The 24006-nt window shown below is 44.7% G+C and overlaps 1 protein-coding gene across 2 annotated transcripts in view; it reads right to left on the bottom strand.

Annotated features, from left to right (window-relative positions):
* The window catches only part of SOBP (sine oculis binding protein homolog), a 117277-nt gene that overhangs the window by 27282 nt on the left and 65989 nt on the right, over positions 1-24006 (bottom strand). The window contains exon 5 of one of the 2 annotated variants that reach the window (XM_049818026.1): positions 23581-23676. The exons of the other annotated variant lie outside the window; for it this stretch is intronic. Within the exon in view, the coding sequence (XP_049673983.1) occupies positions 23581-23676 (96 nt within the window). The remainder of the gene's footprint in view (positions 1-23580; positions 23677-24006) is intronic. 2 annotated transcript variants of the gene reach the window in all.

The raw sequence follows: 24006 nt of genomic DNA, 5'->3' as shown, positions 1-24006 counted from the left end.
TCTTTCCGAACAAAACTTTATTCTAGTCATATAGCAAAGTAACATTGTGAGATGGAAAATAACCCATGTGGCTCATCTGTCTAGAATTTATTTCTAGTAATATCTTATATGTATTTTTTCTCCAATATATTTTCCTTTTAATATTCAAGAGAATATAAAAATAACAATAAAACCCCCTCCATTATGTTTCCAGTGGCTCATAGGTTGGCTGACAGGACTATAAATGTAATAATGAGGAGGTTTGAGGGGCAGGTTAATGTTTTTTGCTAACACATGATGCTTTTAGCCTAAGGCATTGCTGGAGGCCAATACCACTTCCCCTGGACCAAAATCACCACTGAACAGCCATTAAAACACTCAGACTTAAATGTAATATTACTGGGTCTAGAGAATATTACTGTAATCCAGATTTGAAATATCATTAGTCCATAGAAAAGCAAGTAGGAATGCAATCTGAAACCCTGAGAAATCTTTATTTACCTGTAATGAAGGCTTCTAAGTCCAATTCTTTATCTCACCTATGCCATTTTACAGTGGCTTAACTCTCACAGATTTTTGTGTTGTTTCTTCTGATTTACGCTTGTACAAGCAAGAGGCTTACAGAATAGAAGTCTCTGGGTGCTCTGAAATATATTTTTATATATACATATATAAATTTGGCTATATATATATATATGGGGGTTTTCCACCTATCTATATAGGTCAGGGATCTTCAGTCTTTATTATTACATGCAATATCATGCAATAATATTTACAGGCCAGGACCCATTATGCTATATGCGCCATAGCGTGGGCTGCAGCAGAACTGGCTGGGTGGGTCTCACAGTCTACCTGAGGCAGACCCCTTGCACACATTTCTCCACTTTTCCCAAACAAAATCCTTGAGCAACTGCATCAGCTGCTCACTTGGAAAAATAATGTTAGAGGAAGATTGACTTGATTAGGGAAAGATTGACTTGACCGTTTGTAAAAATGGATGAAGAAAAATTCCAAACTTTCCAAGAGTAGCATTGCTGGGCTTTAGTCTAGAGAACTTTGAAGGGAGTCAAAACTGTTCCAGATTTGTCTGCATGTGATTCACACTTTGAGAATTGCTTGTTTCACTGCTGGTAATGGTACACACCACCCCACGTCCCAGAATACGTTCAGTTTAAAGAGCAGCCCGCTCTCTGGAAACCACATTTGATTAGAACAGCCCTGGGCAAGATCCAAAATCTGCCTGGATCAAGGAACAGTGTGTCACATCGGTTTCAGCCCAGGACCGAGACGTGTCACAACTCTTGCAGATTGGGCATGGAGAGTGGAATTCATTTTCCCATTTCCTCTGGAATTGGGGGCTGGAGAATACGAAGCCAAGCGAGGGAAATTGCTCGGCCGCGCACAGAGGAAGCATTCTGCTTGCCTCTAGTTTCTCTTGCTGCGAGGCACTGATCCTGGCTGAAACCCAGAGCCAGTTGGTACAGACCCAGCTCCCCTTCCCCCTTCTATTAGCACAAAATCACCACTGGAGAGAGGCTTGTTCTGAGCAACTGTTAGACTCACTCTTGGGCACTCCCATATGAAGCAGGTAAGACTGAAATAAGGGCCAGGGAAAAGAAGAGGTGGGGAATGCAACAGTCTGCACATCCTCCAGATAGCGAGAGGAGGAGAGGAGAGGAGAGGAGAGGAGAGGAGAGGAGAGGAGAGGAGAGGAGAGGAGAGGAGAGGAGAAAAGAAAAAGGAAAAATAGAAAAGAGAGAAGAAAGAAAAAAAAGAAACAAGGAACAAGAGAAAAAAAAAAGAAAAAAGAAAAAAAAGACTCTGTCTCCGGTAGGTAAGATTTACCATGGCTATTATGGGCCCTAGCTATCTTAAACCACTGTTTTTCCAGGATTTTAGCCTTAAAAATAATAAATGAGAAGTTACAAAAGTCTGAAACTGCAGCCTAGAGCCCAACATACAGTGAACTAATGTATGTGAAAACTTCCTTGCCTTCTTCTGCTAATGTCCCTCTTGTTTTACTAAGAACATTCCAGCCGTGAAGCCAGGCTTCCTCCAACAGGACCCGCCGGCTGCGAGGGTGGCGGGCAACAACCAGCTTTACCAGTGACTGAAGCCTGAGGTGGGGAGGGCCACCCCTTCACGTACCCTGCTGCCTCCTACGATGCTTTTGTCAGGCCTGAAACATTTGTTAGTTCTCAAGTAATGGAAAAGGCACCTTCTTCCTTGGTGGTTTAACCCCTAGCTCTTTCTAGGTAGGGTATGGATGTGGAAAAAAAGTCCCACTAGGTCTTTTCTACTCAAATAAAAAGAGATAATATGTCTTACTTAACCCTCTGCTTAGAAAGTGTTTAGCACTGGAGCGTACCTGACACCCGGCTATTTACATAAATCAAATCTATTCTTAGTAACCCCTGGATGAATCTGGGATAACTCCACTGAAGCCAGTGTTGTTTTTCCAATTTGAACCATGTAACTGAGAGTTGAATTTGGCACAAAGTATTAATTTCTCACCAAGGAGGGTACATTACAGCAGAAGGCAAAGAACACAATTACAGAGGACCCTTTAGTAATGCATTGTGTTACTGTAGATGGCACTCATTCCTTGCCTGTATGTATGATGCACACTGTGACTGCATAGATTTTATTATGTAAATGCATCATGGCAAAACCTTTCATACTCACAAGATCATGCAGATGATTTTCTCATTGCATGACATGTGCAACGAAGCAGCTATGCAGAAGCTGCACCCCCGGACAAAAGAAATCAACGTATTTAAACCGTCACCCTGCAAGTGTATCACAAGCAAGGCTCTCAAGAGTGCTATGCTCTTCAGACTCCTCCTCAAAAAGAACTAACTCTGTCTTGCTTTCTCCAGCCCTCTTCCTTCCCTAGGTCTTTCCACAAAACTGCCTCTGACAACAATTTCACAGGGTACAGCAGCACTGGAAATATTCCTCATTGAACCAGCTGAGATCTGGCTGCCAAATGAAGACCAGTAGTCATCACATAACAAAGACTCCTAACTGCGTATTTGTTCAATGCACTGAAGTGTTTGCTTCTCTTTTAAGGGCTTTTCTTTAAATTTATTTTAACACCCACCCTGGCTCAAGTGCTCCTCATCCAGTGACTTACAGCAGTAGAAGGAAGGCTACGTAGCTAGGGTGCTGAGATGGGACTTGCCAGATTGGCATTAGTCATTGCCCACAAACACAAAATTCCTGAGTAACTCTGGACAAAGGGAAGGGTAGGCAGTGAAATAATCCAGACAGCCTGATTTTAGGTGTTTACTTTGATTGCCTGGCTCAGGTTTGTGGACAGAGGTAGGCGTCTCAGGAGGGTGGATCACGGCAGGAACCTAACTAAGGCTCTGAACTGGTATCAGCAGCACTTCTCTCCCTCCATCCATTGCAGAGGGAATGAAGGGAGGCCAAGCTCAGGCAGGTCTCTAAAGCTGGGGGGCTGGTATGTTCTTTATTTTGAGTCTGTATCTTTGATCCTCCTTTTAAAATGGGGAGAAGGCTTCCCCTTATCTGACTAGCTTACTTAGAGCATGAGTTTTTTGAAATGGGAATCAGGTTGTCCTACACGTGTGTACAACATCCAGTGCAATCAATCACATACAGCGGGTGCGAACCACCACCATCAAACGACCAAAGTGCAACAGTGGCATGGGGCTCTTTCTGCTCTGTGGGATCAGGAATCATGAGGGACTTTGCCCTAAAGCCCTAACTTTAGGATTTGGTCGTCTGTGACTAGGTACAGACGTGCACACACTTGCACACTCATATACGACTTGTTATATGAAATGTTGTATGGAATGGCTTATTGCAGGACGCAATATAGTAATGGGGAAAAGGAAGTTCTGCTCTGTGGGATCAGGAATCATGAGGGACTTTGCCTTAAAGCCCTAACTGTAGGATTTGGTCGTCTGTGACTAGGTACAGATGTGCACACACTTGCACACTCATATACGACTTGTTATATGAAATGTTGTATGGAATGGCTTATTGCAGGATGCAATATAGTAATGGGGAAAAGGAAGACAGAGTTAAGTATAGCATATTTACTAGTAGACATGACTGAGAATATTGACTGTTCTTCACATCTACCAGGCACATTTATCACCCTGTGATATAGGAGGGGAGATGACTGAGAGGTAGGGACATGCCAGTTAACCTCAGGCACTTGTCCAAGCACAACGAGAGATCTGAGGTATGCACGAGGGTTGAAATTCCATTACAGGTTTTAAATAATTAAACACTACATGTTTGGAAGCTCATTCCTTCCTATTACTTTTTAAATAATTAATCTGTATTTACATCTATTGAACTTCATGGAGCTATACACATAACAAATTTGAGTCAAGTTACAGAAGAGAGATTTTTCCTGTCTGACAGCATTACAAATGTTTTTTGCTGTATACAGTAACTTCAGCTATTAGGGATCAGTCAAAAACTATATCCAAGCTAGATGCTGTACATCACAGGCACATGTGTAAGGGGTTTTCTATCAAATTATTCACAAGTAATCAAAACACTAAGAGAAACTGTAAATCCCCAGAGGAAAAAAATGTGCTTCTAACATCTTAGAATAGTAACAAGTGATTCAAGTTGGAAAAGAGTAAACCAAAAAACCGCATGCATTGTTGATATTGAACGTATTCATTATGTTCAAGCTAATGCTGTCAGTTCCATGTAACCTGTAGTGCAGTTTGATTAAAAAATCCCACAAATTCCTGCAGCTGAAAATACTAATCTCAAAGCCTAGAATAACAGATATAATAGAGTAACAGAATCTAGAACAGCAAAAAAAAAATCTTTATCTGGAGTACTTCTCTTCCTACAACACATTATTTCCCTCTATTTGCTTCTGGTTCAAGCTGAACAGGCCGTTAAATACCCGGCAGGTTTCACCTAACTGGAACTACACATGATGCACCAAAGCGAACAACCAACACTGTTCAAACCTTCAAAACAATAAAGCACTGAAACAGGCTCTTGAAACTGTAGCTCTGCCCTGGGAAATGAATTTGTAGCAATGGCATCAGGATTACATGTTTATTGTACATATGATTTCCAGCTCAAGTTAGCTTCTATTTACAAGTAAGCAGATATATATGCATTCACTTACGCAATTCTAGCTGGCATTCCTACAAATTCAATCTGAAAGTCCAACTAAGTTATTTCCTTTTCAAACAGCATTACTACTAATAGAAATGCTGCTGGCCAAACAGTTCCTTCAATTATAATAAGTGGAGCAAAGCTGCCTTCAAACTGAGATCTCAGTTACACCTGCGCAGTTATTCTGGAAGTTAATTAGATTGCACAGGGGTAAATATGGACTTAATGTGCTCTTCAGAGGCCTCATGATCGCAGAAGACGTATTAGGGAGAGAAGAAAGACACCAACTTGACTTTCAAATCCCAGGCTGGCTTTGCAAGGAAGGGAGCAAACCCATCTGTACCTGTAGGTGAAGCCTACACAGAAAGCCAGCGTCACCTTGCAGGGGAAAGGTTCGCTTAAAAAACATCTTGCAACGTTCTTATTTTGTAATTGTTATTAAAAAAGAAAAAAAACAAGGACACCTAGAGCAAGTGCAGGCAGTGGATCCAATAATGACAACTCTCCTGTTTGCTCCTTTGACCCATGCAGCTCTAATTCAGAGTCCTGAGGACAGAAGCTGCACATTTCCGAACAGCAGAAGACAAACAGGGCTGCAGAAGAAGGGACCACAAGGTCAGGTTTCAGTGAAAGCCAGTCTTGCATGCCAGGCACGGAGATCAAGGACCGACTAACTCAAAGCACAGGAAGAATCAGCGCTTCAGATGTCAGCTGTTTCAAGGATTACAGACCCTCCTGTTTCTGGTGTCAAGGTAATAATCAGAACAGCGGACGCGCGAGGCTCCTCGCAGTGATAGCTGAACGTGCAGCCCTCGATTTGGATTCAGTTTGGGGGATTTTGTTTCCTTTTTAGACAAAGCCAACAGCGCCAAGTATTCATATTTCAAGGCTGTTTAAGGATCAAAACCCATCTTAATAAAAAGACGAGCAAGATTCAAAGCAGAAAATTATATGGGAGCTTCACATACAGTAGGTGGAGAGGCAGGATTCTGTGACTTTTTATCAGAGGTATTCGTTTAGAGATTGGTGCTAATGACAGCTTCTTAAAAATGTGCCCCCCCCCCCGCATTCATGTTTTCACATAAATCCTGATTTTGGCATATTACTGTATTGTGGAGACATCTTCTGTGTACTGGATGGCTTATGCAAATTAACCAAATGTCCTATAAATTAGTCCTGAAATGTCTGGGATAATGAGCTGCTTGCATGGTGAGCAGTGCACAGTATTCAGAGAAGGACTCTTTACAGGTTGGGAGAGCAGCAGAATATTATAAATGTGCCCAGGCTGCACAACAAGGCAGGATGCTCCACCGGCATTGTGCTCCTCACCCCAAAAGGCAACGCTGACTGACTAGAATTAAAAAATGCAATGCTAGGAGATACCTAAACACTGAAAACCCCAGTAATTAGCTGGTAGGCAGACAATGCGCCCCTAGCTACTGAAACCCAAGCCCGCAGAACTTCTCAGCTGGCTTGGCCAACACATTTAAACTGGTTGCAGGCTGGGTTTTCCTCCCTGCATAATTTGGATTTTCACTGAAGGCTTTTTGACATATGTTATGTATGTGAATGGTATTGTATTCGGTGCTTTTTTTGGAGATGTGCATCTGCCTACCAAAAGTCATACTTCCCTTGTGTTCCTTACCTGAGATGGAGAATGCTTCAAAACTACACTCCTGGCTGTACTTTAAGAACAAATGTTTTATGTCAGTTGCCGTTTTCTTGTGAAGCATAGATTTAAGAGCAAGCTTTATGTACAAAGGGCTGGTTCTCTACTCCCGACTCAAGCGATGCTTTCTGAGGCACATGAGGTAAATGATAATAAATCAGATGACAAATCAAAAATACACCACTTGCTTTTGGTGTGTGCTTAATTGGCATTCCACCTCTAATAATTACATCCATATTGAATTTGTGTGTGGGCACCTTCATTTGCAACATCACAATAATTAAATGACATTAGCATTCAGAAGCATTTCATTATTGTCACAGAACTAAAGTGGGGAGGGTGAGGGAAAGAGGGATGAAAACCAGAGATGGGTTTTACAAATGGAGCAATTGCCTTGCCTCCCTCCCTCTCCTTCTGGTGCTCCCAAGGCCCCACATTTTCTAACGACTCCGTGGAGCAAGCCCTCAAAGGAAGCCATTTTAACTCTTTGTCCTGCAATAACCACTGTGTACTCCTGAGCACCCTGCCTTGGAAACTTCTCCGATCCCTATCCACAGATAGCATAGGAGGCTCCTCAAAGCCCACAGAACCGCTGTGCAAATGGTAATAAAGCTGACTCTCTGCCATCAATGTTATTAGGATATGGCGAGCGGCCGGGCCAGCGCTCGGAGCATAAGCTTTGCACTGACCACGGCTACTCTGATTCCATGGCTTTTTATCGCAGCTGGCAGTCGTGCAGACAAAAGGGATGAGGTAAAGGCAACGCAAGCAGGAGGAATTCATCGTTGCAGTTCCACATGAGCTTCAGAAGTTCAATTATGCCCGTTCTCTGAATGGTGAGCAGAGACAAAGAAAGATAAAGTGACTTGGCCAGGGTCACAGGGAATATCTGTAACGGAGCTGAGGAGGAACAGACGCCTCATTAAGGACTGGTCTAATTCCAGGCATCGAGGCAATCTTCCTTGTAAGAAGCTCAGGGCTTGTGTTCAGAGTCACAAGCCACCCAGTTTGGTCATACTGAGAAATCAAGCTGTGAGCAGTGGCAGGTAACTGACAGGTTTTTAGATGGTAAAAATCACATTTAGTAACATCTGGGCCTTACAGCATTTAGGGAAGGGGACTTTCCACAGCTAACAGCACTGAGGAGCCAAACAGTACAGGAACTTTGAAAACAAGTGGGGACATCGAAAATACGTTAAGCAATTTATCATGGACCTGGGGAAGAAGATGGTTAAACTGAGAGAAAGGAAGGATAGTAATGGAGGAAGACAGATATTCAGAAGGGGAAGAGACACCTAAGGAAAAAGTTGCAGGAAGCAGAAAACCAAAAACCAAGGACAAAAATAATTTAAAATGGAAGAAGAGCAGATATGCTTAGATGAAAACAGCTCAGCTGGAGTGCCACGGGGACGATCCCTGCCTCACTGCAGCTTTCGATAAACACGCACCAGCTTGCGTGAACCTTGGATGGAGGAGCGTGTTTGTGCTGGGGACAGTCCCACGAGGAGCAGCCCGAGGAGGTGGGCTCCCAGCGCAAGGGTCCCGAGGCAGGTGAGGTGCCGCAGCCGAGCCCCCCGGTGCGCTCCACTTGCTCCCTGCTCGGCGTCTGCAGCGAGTCTAACGTTAGCAGCAGCTGTTTCAATAATGTTTTAAACCTTCCTGCCCTCCTTTTCAGAGCTCCAACATGCAGATTCAAATCTCTGGACATTCACAAGCAATTATTTTCTAATGATGCTAGAAGCAAAGCTTCCAGTCCTACAGCTTCAAAAAACCCTGCCCAGCCATGCTCTGCTGTTGACCTTTTCAAGACCTAAATACATATGAGATACCTAAATTAGATAATTGGCCAAGTATAATGCTGGTGTAAGCCGGAGGCCTTTTACCAGAGGTGACACGGGCTCCCTCTGAGCACGAGAGAAACCGCAGGAACTCCATCCTTGCTGGTTTGCCCCCTGTGTTCAAAAGCTTCTCTGATGCTCGCTCCTCTCCTGATTTTGTGTGATTTTATTCATGCGCATCCCAGTGTTAGGTTTCACAGTGGATGTGCTTAGCTGTACAAACTGTGCCAACCGAGCTTACCGGAATGGCAATGTTGTGCAGGAGATGGTACGTTTGCAAGGGCAGCCCCAATTTCCTATTTTCCACTGTTGCATGAGAACAGCCTATCATGCCGTATAAGATATAAATGTTTTGTGGCCTTGCAGATAAACTAGATAGACAGCCGATCCATCATCATGACTCCACATCACCACCGTGGTGAAGGGATAAGGAGCGAAAGCTGATGGCTTCTGCACAACAAACAAACAAGCACAGAGACAGTGTTTGCTCATTTCAATGTGCAAAGCTGACTTGTTTAAATATGAATATGTTGCTTATAGCCAAATTTTAGTGACAGCAGCCCCGTGGCATCTATCGCTGTTTGCACGTTTGCTAAAAATAGTCACATTGTCTCTGGATTTTTTCAGATGCCACATCTACAGGTAGTTTTCGCTCCCTCCACCCCATCTCTACACATTACCGTTTCCCCCACCCTCCAGAGTATATTGTGCTCAGGAAGATACTAACCAGGCAAGGTTCACATGGTGTCAGAAACACCTGAAAGCACTTCCCCATCCTCACCAAAAGTCTGTGCCCTTTTCTCTCTCTTCTCCTCTCACTTGCTCTCTATCACGCTTACAGGCAGGGGCACCAGGCACAGCTTCAAAATGCCCTCAGCGCCTTCCCTGAAGAGTGAGGTTGTCTAAAAGGGAGCACACCCTGTCGAGACAGCGGAGTGGTTTCTCTCAGACCAGATCGTGATACTCGCTGCTTCTCCATTAACAGATAAGTGAGCAATTTTCTCTCCCCCCTGCCCCCAGCCTACAGCACGTTACAGATATGCTTTAGAATCAAAGCACTGGCTGGAGGAACTACAAATCTTTTCCATTTCTAGGTTTTCACTGTATATATATTCAGATGGAGCATCTGTCTCAAATTCAGGGTGACCTGCCTTGAGTCAGTCTCCTCCCAGAGCTCAACCGGGCGCTGTGTTTACAGCTATGAAAAGGAGCAAATTCCACCCAGGAAACAAGCAGCAGTGAGAAAACACACAACGTGAAATCTAAACATTTCTGGTTCCCTCTGAGTGTTGCAATCCAGGCACTCTCCAAATCCCTCTTCTAAGACAGAGCTACGCAGAGTTCCTGGAGGATCAACAAGGTCCAGGCTATTTGGGATTTGCCCTCTTTGCAGTTTTCTAACTCTGAGAGCACTGGGAGGCCCCCATGCCCCCAGCAGCTTGGACCTCTAGCACGAGTACCTGCATTCATCCGGATGGATTTTGGTGCAGGACCAGGGCTTTGCACGGCAGGGATGCGGTACCTCCACAACACTCCTGCTGTGGTGGTGCACCGCGGTATCGATGTGCTGCCACTCTGCCACACAAAAAGGGGCTCTGAAGATAAAAGGCAGGTTCCCCAGGCCACGCAGGATTTTGCCAGCTCAGCACCTAGGAACCTGCAGAGACCATGAACCGCAGCGCCCATCCGTCCACAAACATTCAAAAAGGCATTTTGCCTTCTGCACGCAATGTACCTGCACTAGTGGCAGTCCTCAACATTTTACAGCAGAGCTATTTTCTCCGCTGTGTTAATCAGATTTGCTTTCAGCAGGTTTCTCTAGCAGCACAGGGGGGAAACTGGGCCAAACTCCTCTACACGATGGCTCCTCCCAGCACTCACACTGACTCAGCTGAGCTGGAGGCAAACAGCGGTGGGATTGTAGTAAATTCGACGGAGGCAAGCACGGCCTGCTTTCCAAGAGTGCGAGCAAGGTACTGCAGCTCACCCAAGCAGGCTCCTGCGGTCCGCTCGGCCCCCACCTCCTGGCTGAGCGCAGAGGGGGCCACAGAGGGACAGCAGCTCGGGGACACCCAAGGGACACGTCTCTCCGGGGTGGCATCGGAGAGAAGAGCCACCACTCCTGTCACTGCAGCTGTGCGGTGACTTAGGGCAGCTGAGATGTCAGAGGGGTCTCCAAGGAAGGATTTTGATAACCAAAGCGGACAAATATCTCCATTTATGTGGGGAGTATGTCAGCAGCCTCTGGTTATTTCCTTTCACCCTTTCAGTGATCTCGAGCTAATCTTGTTTGAACTTTGGACAGCTTGCACTCATCCGGGCCGCGGCCGGGCTCGCCAGTGGGGAGACTTTCAGCCCTAGTTTGTGCTGGAGGAAAAAGGGACCTAAAGCTGGACTGCCGGACTGTGCAAGCACATCAGCTATAACCCCTCATTAAATGAACGTGGCGTGGTGAATAAGAAGGATGACAGCACAGAGCCCTGTGGTGATACACCCGCTGGGGAGAAAAGCACGTGCTCCACAGAGCCGCCTGCAACCTCTCCGAAAGGAAGAGATAGGAGATGCCTAAGATAAGGCTGAACACATTTTCCAGGCCCTGCACAACCCCTGTGCCCGTAAGGGTGTGCGTGCTCCGGCCGAGGCATGTGCTCTGGCACAGGCACCGCGTGCTGCGGGTGCGTGCACGCCCGAGTCTCACCCGTGTGCTTTTCTCATGGCACTCCGTGCTTCCCGTTTGAAGAAGAGACTGGATCCTGAAGGACCTGGCGATTCACAGGAGGTACGGTCCCAGAGATTTATTAATACAAAGTGAAAAATAACTGATAAGAGAAGCATTTACCATTTCTCTCTACTAAGTCAATCTCTTAGCTCTTTAATATTTCAGTTTCCAGCATCCTTCAGCCCTTAAGACCTGGTGCCGGGCCAGCTGTAACGCGATACATGAGCACAATGTCCTAGCACTATCTTCCGGCATTACGTAAACCTATGTTTGGGACAGATTCTCATCCACTTTGAGACTCCTTTGCACCACGCTGACAGCAGAAAGGGGCCACGAGCGTGCATTACACACCCACCACCTCTTGAGACTTCTTTCTATTGCCAGAGTGATGTAAAGGCATCCCTGGCTCGAGCCAGAATCTGGCCCTTCGCTTAATGTGTTTAACAAACGAAGCTGCTGTTTGAATCCCAAAGACAGAGAGTGGGTCAGTAACCGAGCGAGCAACAAGCGCTTCTCCCTTGGCAGTTGGGAATCCACGTTGTTAGACAGTGGAAATGTATCGGGAGTGTTAGCTTCCTAACCACAAAAAAATCTCTCAGAAAATGACTGTCTCCCGTCTTGACTAAGGAGACATTAATTTCAGTGGCATGTGCAGTAATGTTCATTCAGGACTGGCCACAGGTGGTCAATTATTCCTCTGCCTGTCTAGAAGAAGCATGTTTATTCCTCATAATAAAAAGTATTAGTACAATACAGAGTTTATTGCTCAATTAGGAAAGTGACACGCAAAGAGTTACAGCCTCTTGCGGAGAATATAGCTAGAAACAAATTTTTGCAGCAAGAAACGGATTTTTGCAGCTCAATGAAATACCACCCTCCTCCCCATCAGACACAGAAAAACTACACAACTTAAGTGCCAACTGACAGGTATTTTAGGACCAATATTTAACTAGCCTGTACAACCAAATATTGTATTGTACATTAAAGCTCTAGACTATAATTGTGTTCCTTTCTCTGTTTAAAACATTTTTAATTGATCATTCAGACACTGATTAAAAAAAAGAAAAAGCACAGAATTGAATTTTGGTCCCAAGCATACACAAAGCTGTGCATGGAGCAGAATTTGATAACACTGTATACATGCACACTTTGATCACTTTGTGGGATCCACACTCACTGCTCTGCTTGCTTCAGTTACTATGCATTGCCTAGGCAGTCAAATTGTTTTTAAATACCTAAAAGTAAACCTTGGAACCTGTTTTCTCCTATTGTGTCATATAATAATTCATAATAAATGAACTTCTCTGCAAATACCAAGGGTCCTCTTGTTAGCTATTTGGAGTAAAACACAACATTAAATAATAGATATCGCTTTGCACTTCTAACATTTTAATCTCAATCTCAAATTGCATGCAAAGGCAATTAAATGACAGCATCCACATTTCAAAGCTGGAGACCAGATATCTAAACACAATGTTAGCAGATAGCTAACTTCAAGCATACTAGCAGTCCCTCTGCTTGAACTGAACGGCTCTACATGCAAGCTTGAAGTTAGACACATGCACAAATACACAGTTCAACTGATGGCTGTAGCTATCAAAAATGTAGGTGTCATATGGCAGGCATTTATCTAGTTAATGAACAGATATAGGCACATCTAAAGGTGGTTTAACCAATCCTAAATCAGCACCTAATTATTTTGAGTAAATCACACTCTAAGAAGTACTTGCCTTCCTCTGTTAACTGTCAATGGGACCTAGCGAGAAAGTCCAGCCTAGATACCAAATACTGAGATGCTACAGCTAGGCATGTGAACCGAACCGTGTCCTAAACGAAAGGGTGCTGTGGAACTGGGAAGAGACGTGGCACAGCTGAAAACCAGACTGAAATGTGGACCCAGCTGAAGCTCAGACTGAAACATCCATTGCCTCACTGTGAGTGCAACTGAGAGCAATGTCTGACCACCTGAATCCCACAGGAGTGTTATCCTCAGGGATATCAAGCACAAAGAGACATGCACGCTCCTTAAAAACACAAGTAACCTCCGGCATGATGAAGGTTTCACTGAAGTCGTTGATGCTAGTTTGGCGCAAGGTGTACAGCATGGAAATAGTTCAGATTACGATGAGCGAAATGGACCCTGCTTCTAAAGAAGAGCTGTGCTCAAGATCTTGCTGCACATTGATCTGCATCTACACCCACCGGAAAGACCCCAGCCTGCAAACGAAAGCATGAACAAGAAAACTTTGTGTAGGGAAAAAGACATTTCTTCCCAGAGAGAGAGACAACAGCACACTGAAATCACACTGTGCAAGATAACATTTATAAAAATGTTGACAGATATCATCCCCCATTTGACTTATGGAGCCATCAAAAGCTCACTTCCACAGCGCATTTTTGGACCCTTTAGTTGACTAAATCACCAATTTAGAATCTGTCAGACTTCATTATGCAGATTAAGAGTCTGTGCTTGGTTTCATTTGTTATGCATTAATAAGAGAGCATTGGTGACTATCCTCTCGCACAACCAACGCCTTTCTGCCATTACATAGTAAATTTTGTTCTTTCTAGCGTTCGAAAAAAACCTGAACACAACAGCAACACGGCTTAGTTGCTATGCAAAGACTTAGAGCCACTGCATAGGGATCAGTTCCAGAGTTTGGTTTGATTCGAACCAAGCCAGGCAAATTGTGCCTGGATGTGATGTGAAGAGGTTTTCCTGCTTGCCTGTTTCTCTCGTCTACAGGTGAAGCGTGTGCTCAGGCCGGACCAGCCCCGGGATCCCCACAACCCTGCGCGATCCCGACACGCGTTTACTGCCTTCCAACTCAATGCCTGGTGCAGTTAAAATACTCAGTACCAACAGGCAGATTTATTATGAATGCTGGTAGGGATCTTTTTTCTCTCTCATTGACTAGATGTGACTCAAAAAGTTAATGGTAATTGCTCTCATCTTCATTTAGCAATGAGAGAGAGAGAGAAATGGGAGCAATTTGCAGATCTGAGAACAGGTCATTACAGGTGTGTTATATTAGTGTATTCATGAGCCCCCTGGGACAGCCATGCTGCGATATCCAATAACTTTCTTAATGTGTAATTACACACCATTGGACTATAATTGATTAATTGAAAAGAGAATGTAGGCAGATGCTAGGCCAAGGCTGCTGCTGCTCATTAAATGAATATGGCCTTGCTTCTTTTTAATAAGTTAAGTGAACTACTCAAAAGCGATTAAGTGAGGACTGAAATTCATTAGATTTTAAGTAATTATTGGTATTAACTTCCATAATAAAATGCAGGATTTATATTTTGGGGTTTTTTTTCCCATCCTGAAAGCAATATAATACATGTCACTGCTGAGATGTAAAAAAGGTGCCTGCTACAGACAGCAGTGAGCAGTGAGATACGCGCTCCTCGCAGACAGATCTTCTGCGGTGTGCCTTCAGATAACTGCATGGTGTTAATCTGACTTTTGGGGATGTCATTCCTGGAAGCCCTGTACAGTCCTAGGGATGCCCAAAGAGAGGGGGCCACACACTCAATATCCCAGAGCACCCCCAAGCCTCCCTGCAGTCCAGCTGAACGGTGGCCATGCTCTTCTCAACCCTCCTTCCCACGGGCTGGATCTTAACTCTGAGAAATAAAAAGAGCACAGGCTCCCGATTTTCAAAATCCTACTCTTTTACTGCTGTATGTTGGCTCTCAAAGGGGTCAAAGCCTTCAGACTTTTTTCCTTTTTAATGGGGAGGACAACGCATGCAGCAAGATGAGACATAAGCCAACTGCACCGTTACAGAAAGTCACACTGGTCTACGTAAGCATCTTTTCAGACCTGACAAAGCCCGTTCTCATTAACACCCTGCACGAGCGAGAGCCAGGGTCAGAGGTGCAAAAGGACCTGAGCAGCAGGGGACTAAAGCCAGTTTTATGGCCTGACCTGTGCTGCAGGTACGGCCGTGGCGAGATGCAGCGCGAGGGACGGTTCCTCCCAGGTAGCTGCCAAGATGCCCCACGGGCCCGACTGAGTCATTTGCATCTCCTGCACAGACCCCAGGAAGAAAATATTTATAGTTCTGGGTGATGACTTTGGAAATTTTATTTCCAGTTTATGTGGAAGGAAATCCGATGAATTTTATTTCACCGCACTTCACTTCCTTTGGAACAAGGCATATCTTTATTCTTTAACGTTCTATAAAAACTGTCTGAATTTTATTTAAATTGGTTATGAATGCCAGTTTCATAAAGCAAAGCCACGATTCACAACGGGTTTTCTTTCCAAGGGATACAAACCTGCTTTTTTTTTTTTCACTTTTATAGAGGTTTGGGTGGGGGGATGGCTGACAATTTTTTTCAGGCTTTTTTACTTTAAAATTTTTTTAAATCATTATTAAGAAGTAGCCTGCTAAAAAAAATGCATTTTCAGCTAACAGTTTCTTAACTTTTTACTTGTTTAAAATCCTAGTCAATGAAAAGATTGGTATTTTTGTAAGCCATTTTTGAAAAAGCAATTTTTCAATGAGAATATGCTTAATCTGAAAATTATAACTTCAGTAAACACATCAAATAAGGAAAGCAAAGAGTAAAAATAGAGTAATACAACACAGTATTGCAGTGAGGAGAAATAAGGGTTGGAGAAATTATTCAGAGGTCACCAGTAATTGCACATTTATTAATAAAAATTTTAATGCTTGTTCTGGGAAGGAAGATGACAGAATTTGAGCTGTAATGGGATTTTAATTATTCTCCCTTTTAACAAATGCATTTTGCTTCTCTTTTGAAAGAATAATAACAATATTGACAGTGATGTTAAAAATTAGAAAACATGTCTCCTTCTGAGGAAAGGCAGGCTTGTGATCACAAAGTGTCAAGTGTCACATCCTAAAATAATGCTCGTGTATTGGTATGAAGGAAAATGCTAAACTAGAGACACTGGGGTGAAGTTGCTTGCTATTTCTAGCGTACCCGAGGCGACTGCTGCGGGAAAGGGGATATAACTCGCTCTTGGCTCTGGGAGGCCAAACACCCACCGTCGGTAGCCATGGTCTTTCCCAAATCTGCCCTGTTCCCATTGCCCGTCTTCCCTTGCCACCTGCCCCTCTCCCTGTCACACCTTTTATTCCATCTCTTTAGCTCCCTGAATCATCTTCCTTAATTCGGTTCCCTGGACCAAAAAGGTGGGCATTACGTAGAGCTAGTGGGGCTACCAGCCTGCTTGTGGAGGAAGCTGCATCCCTGCCCATGGGGGAGCTTCGTTCCTTTTATCCCCATCCTTTTCCCTTCCTTCTCCCTGCTCCCCATGCTCCTGGGGATTTTGTACCTTGTATTTTATGTGTCGCTGGGAAGTGGCAGAGACTTACCCTCCTTGCTGCTCAGAAAGGTTAATGGCACTCCCCTGCCCACCTCTGCAGGAGGCGTGGGGAATCCCTCGCCCTCCTTAATGCTGTAGCTCACGGTCACTCGCTAACCCCCAGTATAAACGGAGTGAGGTTTGGGTCTTTTTTTCCAGTAGAGCTGCTATCTCAGACTTGCTACGACAGGGTTGTATTTTCTGTAGGTTCCTACGGCTGGTCTCTGATTGCAGCCTTCAGCTTAAATATTATTAATAAAGATCATGTTTTCTGTGCTACAAATCAGCTGTTAGCTGGCCTACAGCAATTTTTGGTCAGAGAGGGGGAAAGATGTCTCAAAGCAGTCGTTCGTCTTCTCTTGCCTACAGAATACAGGGTGTCATTCAGAGCCTACTTAAAGTTAATGGGAGGAATCCTATTGATTTCGCTGGGCTTTGGATCAGAGGTTGTGGAGTCCTGATCATGGTGTGAGTCAAGAAAAAAAAAGCATGTTTCTTTAGCAGGGTTGTGGTGCAGGACAGGGGAAGGGGAACAGAAGGCCTGAAAGACCAAGGAAATCTCTCAAGACCGCTGAGAAAGTCTGCTGTGGCCCCAGGAACAGGACCTAAACCTCCCAGGTCCAGCCCATGCTGCCGTAACACGAGCGACGGCCTTCACTTCCATTCCGGGGTAGAAAAACATATAATTAAAAAGCAGGGCAAGAAAGACACAGCCCATGCGCTGGGCAAGACAGTGGGCTCATTTCTTCTAAACCAGTAAATAAATCTGTGCAGGCAGGCACAGAGCCTATCATTTCCCGGGGAGGGCGTATCGCGGGGCGGCTGGCAGGCTGCAGCTCTGGTTTTGGTCCTGCATTATCCCGGCGAGATGCCTATCGGGGGCGGCCAGAGCCCCGCGGGTGCCGACCTGCGCAGGCAGGCAGCGGGCAGGGAGGGTCGGCCGGGGGTCCCCTCTTCCCCCGGGGCTGCAAACCTGCCCCTGGGCTGAGCGCTGCCTCTTTTCAGTGTGTTTACTCAGTGCCCGTGGACTTCATCAGTCTTTAGGAGCGTGCGTAAGGTGAACACCACACAGCCCTTCGTCCGGCCTGGCAGCAATTAAGGACCAAAAAAAACCGTGACACTAATTTTGCCTGGTTTGTTGCCCTTGCTTGAAAAGAAAACAGAGTGCAAGTTTTTTTGGCGGGGTTTTGGGGAGGTTCTTTTTAAAATATTCTGCTATAACTCATGAACAATTTAGTTTTTGAAAATGAAACGTTACAGGCGATTAGTCTACAATATGACCTAAGCCTCACTGTTATTTCAGTCACAAGAAAGGTTGAATTTCATGTGGCCAAGACTACTGAGGTTTTAAGAACATCGGTATCAATTCACTGCTACAATTGCTTTTCTCGATATTTTTGTTCCAGAGCCATAACTGCCACTCTGACAGCTCTCTGTGCCTGATCCAAAGTCCCTGAAACCAACGGCGGGCTCTCTGTCGGCCGACACGGGTTTTGCACAGCCATTTGCTCGAATCGCTGCATACGCCACGGTGCAGCTGATGGAGCGGCACCAGTTGCTCTCAGACTGCGGTGGCAAACTGAGCAAGAAACTGATGAAAGCCATGGGTAAACCACCAAAAAATAGCACCAGCGGTGAGATGCAGCAAACGTCGAGTGATGCTGAAACAGCGCTAGGCACCACCGTGGAGGTTTTAATTCTCGGCAGGCTTGGTACCACTAGCTCCACGACCTGGAGCTCCACAGGCCTCGTCCCCCTCTCCCATCCCACCTCTCCAGGGTGGCAAAATCGCCTCCTGACCGCAAGGTCAGTACCTTAAAGGCTGGATGTGGCCCTGCATCCCTCAGAGCTTGCTAGGCAGCAGTCCCGATCCAGCTTTCTGGCTGAAAAAGCTCTGCGCATCCCAAAGCCTGGGCCAGGATGAAGGAAGCGTTCCGCCGCTCCCTCTGCCGGTTTGCACCTAACAGGGTGAAGGAAGGGCCAGGGAGACCTACAAAGGGAAGAAGAGCCTTTGCTTTCTCTCTCCTTGCTGCTAAGGATAAGGAGGTAGCATTGGAGACAAAAAGGGTGGAAAGGCAAGAGAAGGGATGAGCAAAGCTATCTCCCCCTAATTCAGTCCTTTGAAGGCACTGTGATTATAAATGGATGGAGAGGTATTTTCTTTTAACGCTAAAGCACTAACAGGCAGCGGTGTTGCTTGACACTGGGGCACAGGGAACAGGACAGGTACCTTAAAACAAAAAGAATTCAAACCTCACTTTCTGAAACCAAAACTCTCATGGCCTCCAAAGGATACCAATATGTATATTTACATTTAATTTGACTACAACTACAAAACCTACTGGCCTCATCTGACCACAAATATTCTCAGTGCTTTTTAAAATCAGTCTTGCAGGTATGAAATCTTTCCCATATTCCAGTACTGAAACGCTGAGGTTAACCTGCCTGCATCCTTGCTGCCCTGTCCGGATGCCCCACATGTGCCATGCTTCCTGACCCTGCCTCTAGCGCTGGAACAGCAGAGCAAAGCAACATCGCTTCAACTGAAGCATCAGCTGTAGCTCTGGCTCCTCTCGGCCTCGCCACAGCCTCCCCAAAGGCCTTTTTCTCATAGGAGAGTATTCTGCCTTTCATGTTTCAGTTGTAGTTGTGTTTTCAGAGCTTTCTCTGCCTCTTTTTGTTAGTGATTAAAGATAACTGGCCGTAGGTGAGTTTGCATTAAATCCAATAACAAGCATGTTTTATTTTGTGTCTTTTACGTAACAGCTTCCAAGCACCAGGAGTACCTGATAATTCATCACACACTGGACTCACAAATTTATCCTCCCAGAGCAGAACTACTAGGAGCAGGCTTTTTGATTCCAAGGAAAAAAAGATCATGATTTTACTGCAGGAAAACCATGGATCACAGCTGGGTGTCAGACTGGAAATGAGTTTTTTTTCAGGGTGTTTATGTTTTGTTTGGTTATTTGTTTGCTTTACATATAATCCCATAGCGGTGGGTGGTACTCCGATCATCTCCATAAACAAATGATCTGGAAAGCAACCTGGCGTTTAATTTCCTTAACCCATCAAACCCTCCTTTGCTCATACAGCAGCATGCCAATCTGAAACCTTGACTCAATATTCTGGGTAACTGCAGGGAGGGGGGAGGACGAACTGTTGGTTTTTCTTTCCCACTTTTGTTAAAAGGCATCCAAGCATGGCTCTTCCTACCCTGACTAACCTGGGTAGGTGCCAGATTGATTTTTCCTTTCTCTAGGCAATGGCTCAGGAATTTCAGCCGGCTAGAGCTGGGCCTGTGGGCTTTTCACTGGCCTTTTCACTCCAGCCTACCCTTTCTCTGCAGCTAATCCCATCTCACTCCCCACATCCACTATTAACTGGACTGTACTGCTCCTTGACAATCAGCTTCCAGAGGACTAAATTCTGCCTTTTCCTTCTGGAAACAAAGAGCTGTGCCTGAAAGAAAAGCTTCCAGCCACTCGTGGCATAAGAAATTAAAATCCTGAGGCAGCGCCTATGGGAGAAGAGAGGACGGCTGGCCAAGACAGCATGCTGGCCTGGCTCTTTAAAAATAAATTTGTTTTATGTGGTTCCCGGTACTCATCGTGGGTAGCTAAACTTAAGAAAACATGATTCTCAAAAATGCTGAAAAGTTCACAAGGAAAATTTGATGTCCTCACTGACTAGAGCACCTTAACCGCTTTGTTTCCTGTGCTCTACGACAAATGGCACGACACGATGGATCTGGATTTAGCGCAGGAAGCGAACACCCTAACTTAATCCCATAACTGCACAATGGCTTTCTACACCAACCAAAATCTTTCATTGTCACTGCTTTTCTTGATGCTCAGAACTACCATAAGCACTTCAGGGGTTTCTTCTGCCTAAATTATACCTCTTTCTTCCTCCCACTTGCTATCAAGCTCTCTCTCTCAAAAAAACCCCAAATAGCTGAGTTGCACCTCACTACCCAAATTATCTCCTCTTCTGAGGAGTAAGCAACGAAGAAAGCATACAATTTGTAATACTCTATGTTACTGCGCTTTCAAATCTCTCCAAGGACTGAGGAGTTAAAGCTTGCCGTGTGTGCCTGTGACCTGGGATGTTAAGATTCAGCGGGTGTAGCACGGCTCTTGCGGGAGAGCCCTGGCACGCAGACCCCAGCAGCAGCACCCCAGCCCCTGGATCCTGCCTGGCAGCACCCTCCCAGCGCAAGCATTTCCCAAACAGAGGAGCCTGCGCTTGCCGGAACAAACCTTGCTGGAAAAATGGCAGCGGAACCCTAAAGCAAAGAAAGCACTTTTGAGCCGAAGCCTCCAATTTCACCTGACAGGCTATTACAGTACTTACTCTCAACTGCACTGAGAAAACTCCAAGGATTTCCCGATTCTCAAAAGCATAACCAAGTTTCAGTTTCTTTCATTTAAAAAATCTCAGCTTTTTGCTCAGCCAGCATCTGACTTGCACTGTTAGAATCTGGGTAAGTTTTTACCATCAGGAAAATGTTTTTTTAGAGGAAGCAGCTGTGCCCACTCCTTTCTTTCATATTTTTTTTTCCCCTCTCCCCGCCCAAGAAGACAATTCCTAGCATAAACGTAGAAATACTGACTAGCCTTTAGGAGAAGGATGCTGTCTTAATGGCCAGTTCCTGTGAAATTTGCTTTACTCTCAAGCACATTTTAACATAGCATTGTTTCCCAAAAAGTAAAAATACAGAAAGAAAACCACTACCTCACTGTGAAACATGTAGCATCTTTGACAAATAACACTAGTTCCCCCACCACCAAAGCCTAGGCTCAACATCATATTTTCACTGAAGGTTCCTAAAATATATCTTTAAAGATAGCAGAGGTACATATTCATTATTTTTCTACTATTTTTTTTCACATACAAATTGAGTACAGATTACATCCCTGCCAATTTTGTTTCCAATAGCATAGGAAAAAGAAAACTATGACAAATTGCTTTTATTACTTCCTTAAACAAGAACTGAAACTTGTCCAAAAAAGCACATGAAGGACTAACTTGGATGACTTGAGCTTTTGCCAGGTACAGGAGTGATATAATAAAGCAAAAACTTAAATGCATATTAATAGAGGAATAATTAACTGGGCATTAAAAGAGTGCTTGATTCTAATAGGACAAAGAGGGTTAATTGGTTCATTGCTTGCTTGCACTAAAAATAAAGCAGATTTTTCAACTGAAATCATGCATGACTTATTTTATATCGTGTTGTCTCCCAACTCTAGTCCCGAACTCCTCCAACACCAAGAAGCCCTATTGACTTTGGGGGCATCTTGGTGTGCCGTGATGCTTCGTCAGGCCTGGTTTGACCAGTGGCACAGTAATTAAGCGTGGCCTTGAAGAAACAGTTTCACTTGCTTGGCACAAGAATTGTGACTGCGCCAGGGAATCGCTTTATGTGTTTGTCTAGTTTCCTCCCCTTAGGACGTAACCCTGCTGCCCCTGAAACCAACAGGAACTTTGCAAGGGGTTTAAGAGGAAGCAAGATCAGGTCTTACGGGTCACGTTGCTTTTGGCTGGGAAGAATCATCGTGGGAACAAACCGACCCTTCCTAGTGACACCTGGGGCTCTAAAAAGCGTGGTCATTACCTAACCGGGGGTTGGCTCAGCACAGGGGATGCCTGGGCAGTAGGAGAGCCTGTGGGCCCACTAGTGCAGGTGTGGCCGAGATGCTCTGCACTCCTGCCCTTCGGTCTGGGCTTCTCCGATCAACCGCCTGAATCTGGGGGCCAGCTTCGGCACGGGGTTACGTCGGCTCATCAGCTCGACTTCGCTGCATGTCGCGCCTGGGACACCAAGGTTAGCATTTGGCCCTGCGTCCTCTACAGGAGAGGCAGACATGGGTTTTAATGCAGAGGAAACACAGCTTGCTCCTCCACCACCACCCGCCTCTTCTATAGTTATAACGAGAAAAAAACGTGTTGTTGTTTCAAAATATATAACCCCGTGTTCTGACTCTCCACAAATATTTCCATTTAGCCAAACGATACATTTTACTTAAGTACGGCCGAGAAGAAAGGCGAATGCGAGGGAGAGATCTACCAATTCATTTAAAACTCTCTTTACGAAAGCCATGCGTGAATCTCTCTTAAATGTATTACAATTCATTCTCTGTTTACTTTAGGCAAACAGAAAAACTCATCGTGGAGCACTCATTTTCTCAAGCTAATCAAGAACATTAGGTCCCAACAGATTCATTTAATAGAAATATAATAGGCATTCCTGCTTGCTTTTAATTGTGCCTAGCTGTAAATGCTAAAATGAACAGCGAATTAACCCTGCCTTGGAACAGAGATCTTTTCACAGCTGATACCATCTCTCTTACGGCTTGTAAACACTCCAGGCTCCCTGTGTGTGCTTTCCTGGCTTTTGCTCTTTCCCCGCAGCAGAGGAGAGGAGTGGAGAGGAGAGGATGCTCCCGCCCGCATGCAGCTAGGAAGGAGAGGAATAGGAGAGCTCTAAAGGGAGTACTGCGTGTCAGCAGAACAAAACATGGTGCCGCCGCCCGAATACATGGCAGAGCTAAAAGGTGGATGGGAGAGTGAGTTTTGGGGCGCCTGGGGGGGGGGGGGGCTTTTCGTGCATCACCAGCCACTCCCTGCATGGCTCTCCCTGATTTACCGTGTGACACAAGGTAGTACGACAAGGCCATTCACGTGCTGTCATCAAATATAAGAGATTTTTCAAGCAATTTGAGATCTTAAATTGTTCACGGATAGCAGAACTAGCATTAGAACGCTAAACAGGAAAAAAAAAACCTATCATATTTCATAATGTATGTCATAATGAACAAAAGCCTTTCGAAAAAAAAAAAAACTGTTTTCACTGTGCTAAAGTAACAAACTAGACTTGTTGTAAGTATGTTATTCTTACAAGTAGTTCGCAGTTATTCTTGAAGGCAAGTCTTGGAGTTTCCTTAGCATAGTGCTGCTGGGGAAAATTTTCAGCATGTCCATCTTCATCTCTAGCCTGAAGGGAAATATAATGGCCTATTTAGGGACTTACAAATAATGGAAGGAAAAAAAAAAAAGCTAAAAGCATAACAGCTCAGATCATTAAAACAGACGGGAATCCCAAAATACAACATTATTTAAAAGATTCTTTAAATACGCAGTACACCTTTTAGATATGAGAACTTGGGATGCTGTTTTCTTACATAGCTTAGGTTGAACATGCAAATTCATTGTGGTGTAATAATTAGAACAACAAAAGACAAACCCAAAATGAAATATTTGAGCTGGAAAGTGTGAGTAACTCAGGGTTTCAATTTACTCCATTGCATTTTTCAGGATTACATTA

This window comes from Accipiter gentilis, chromosome 15, assembly GCF_929443795.1.
Source record: "Accipiter gentilis chromosome 15, bAccGen1.1, whole genome shotgun sequence".
Classification (NCBI taxonomy): Eukaryota; Metazoa; Chordata; class Aves; order Accipitriformes; family Accipitridae; genus Astur; species Astur gentilis.
This window is presented reverse-complemented; position numbering and strand designations above follow the sequence as displayed.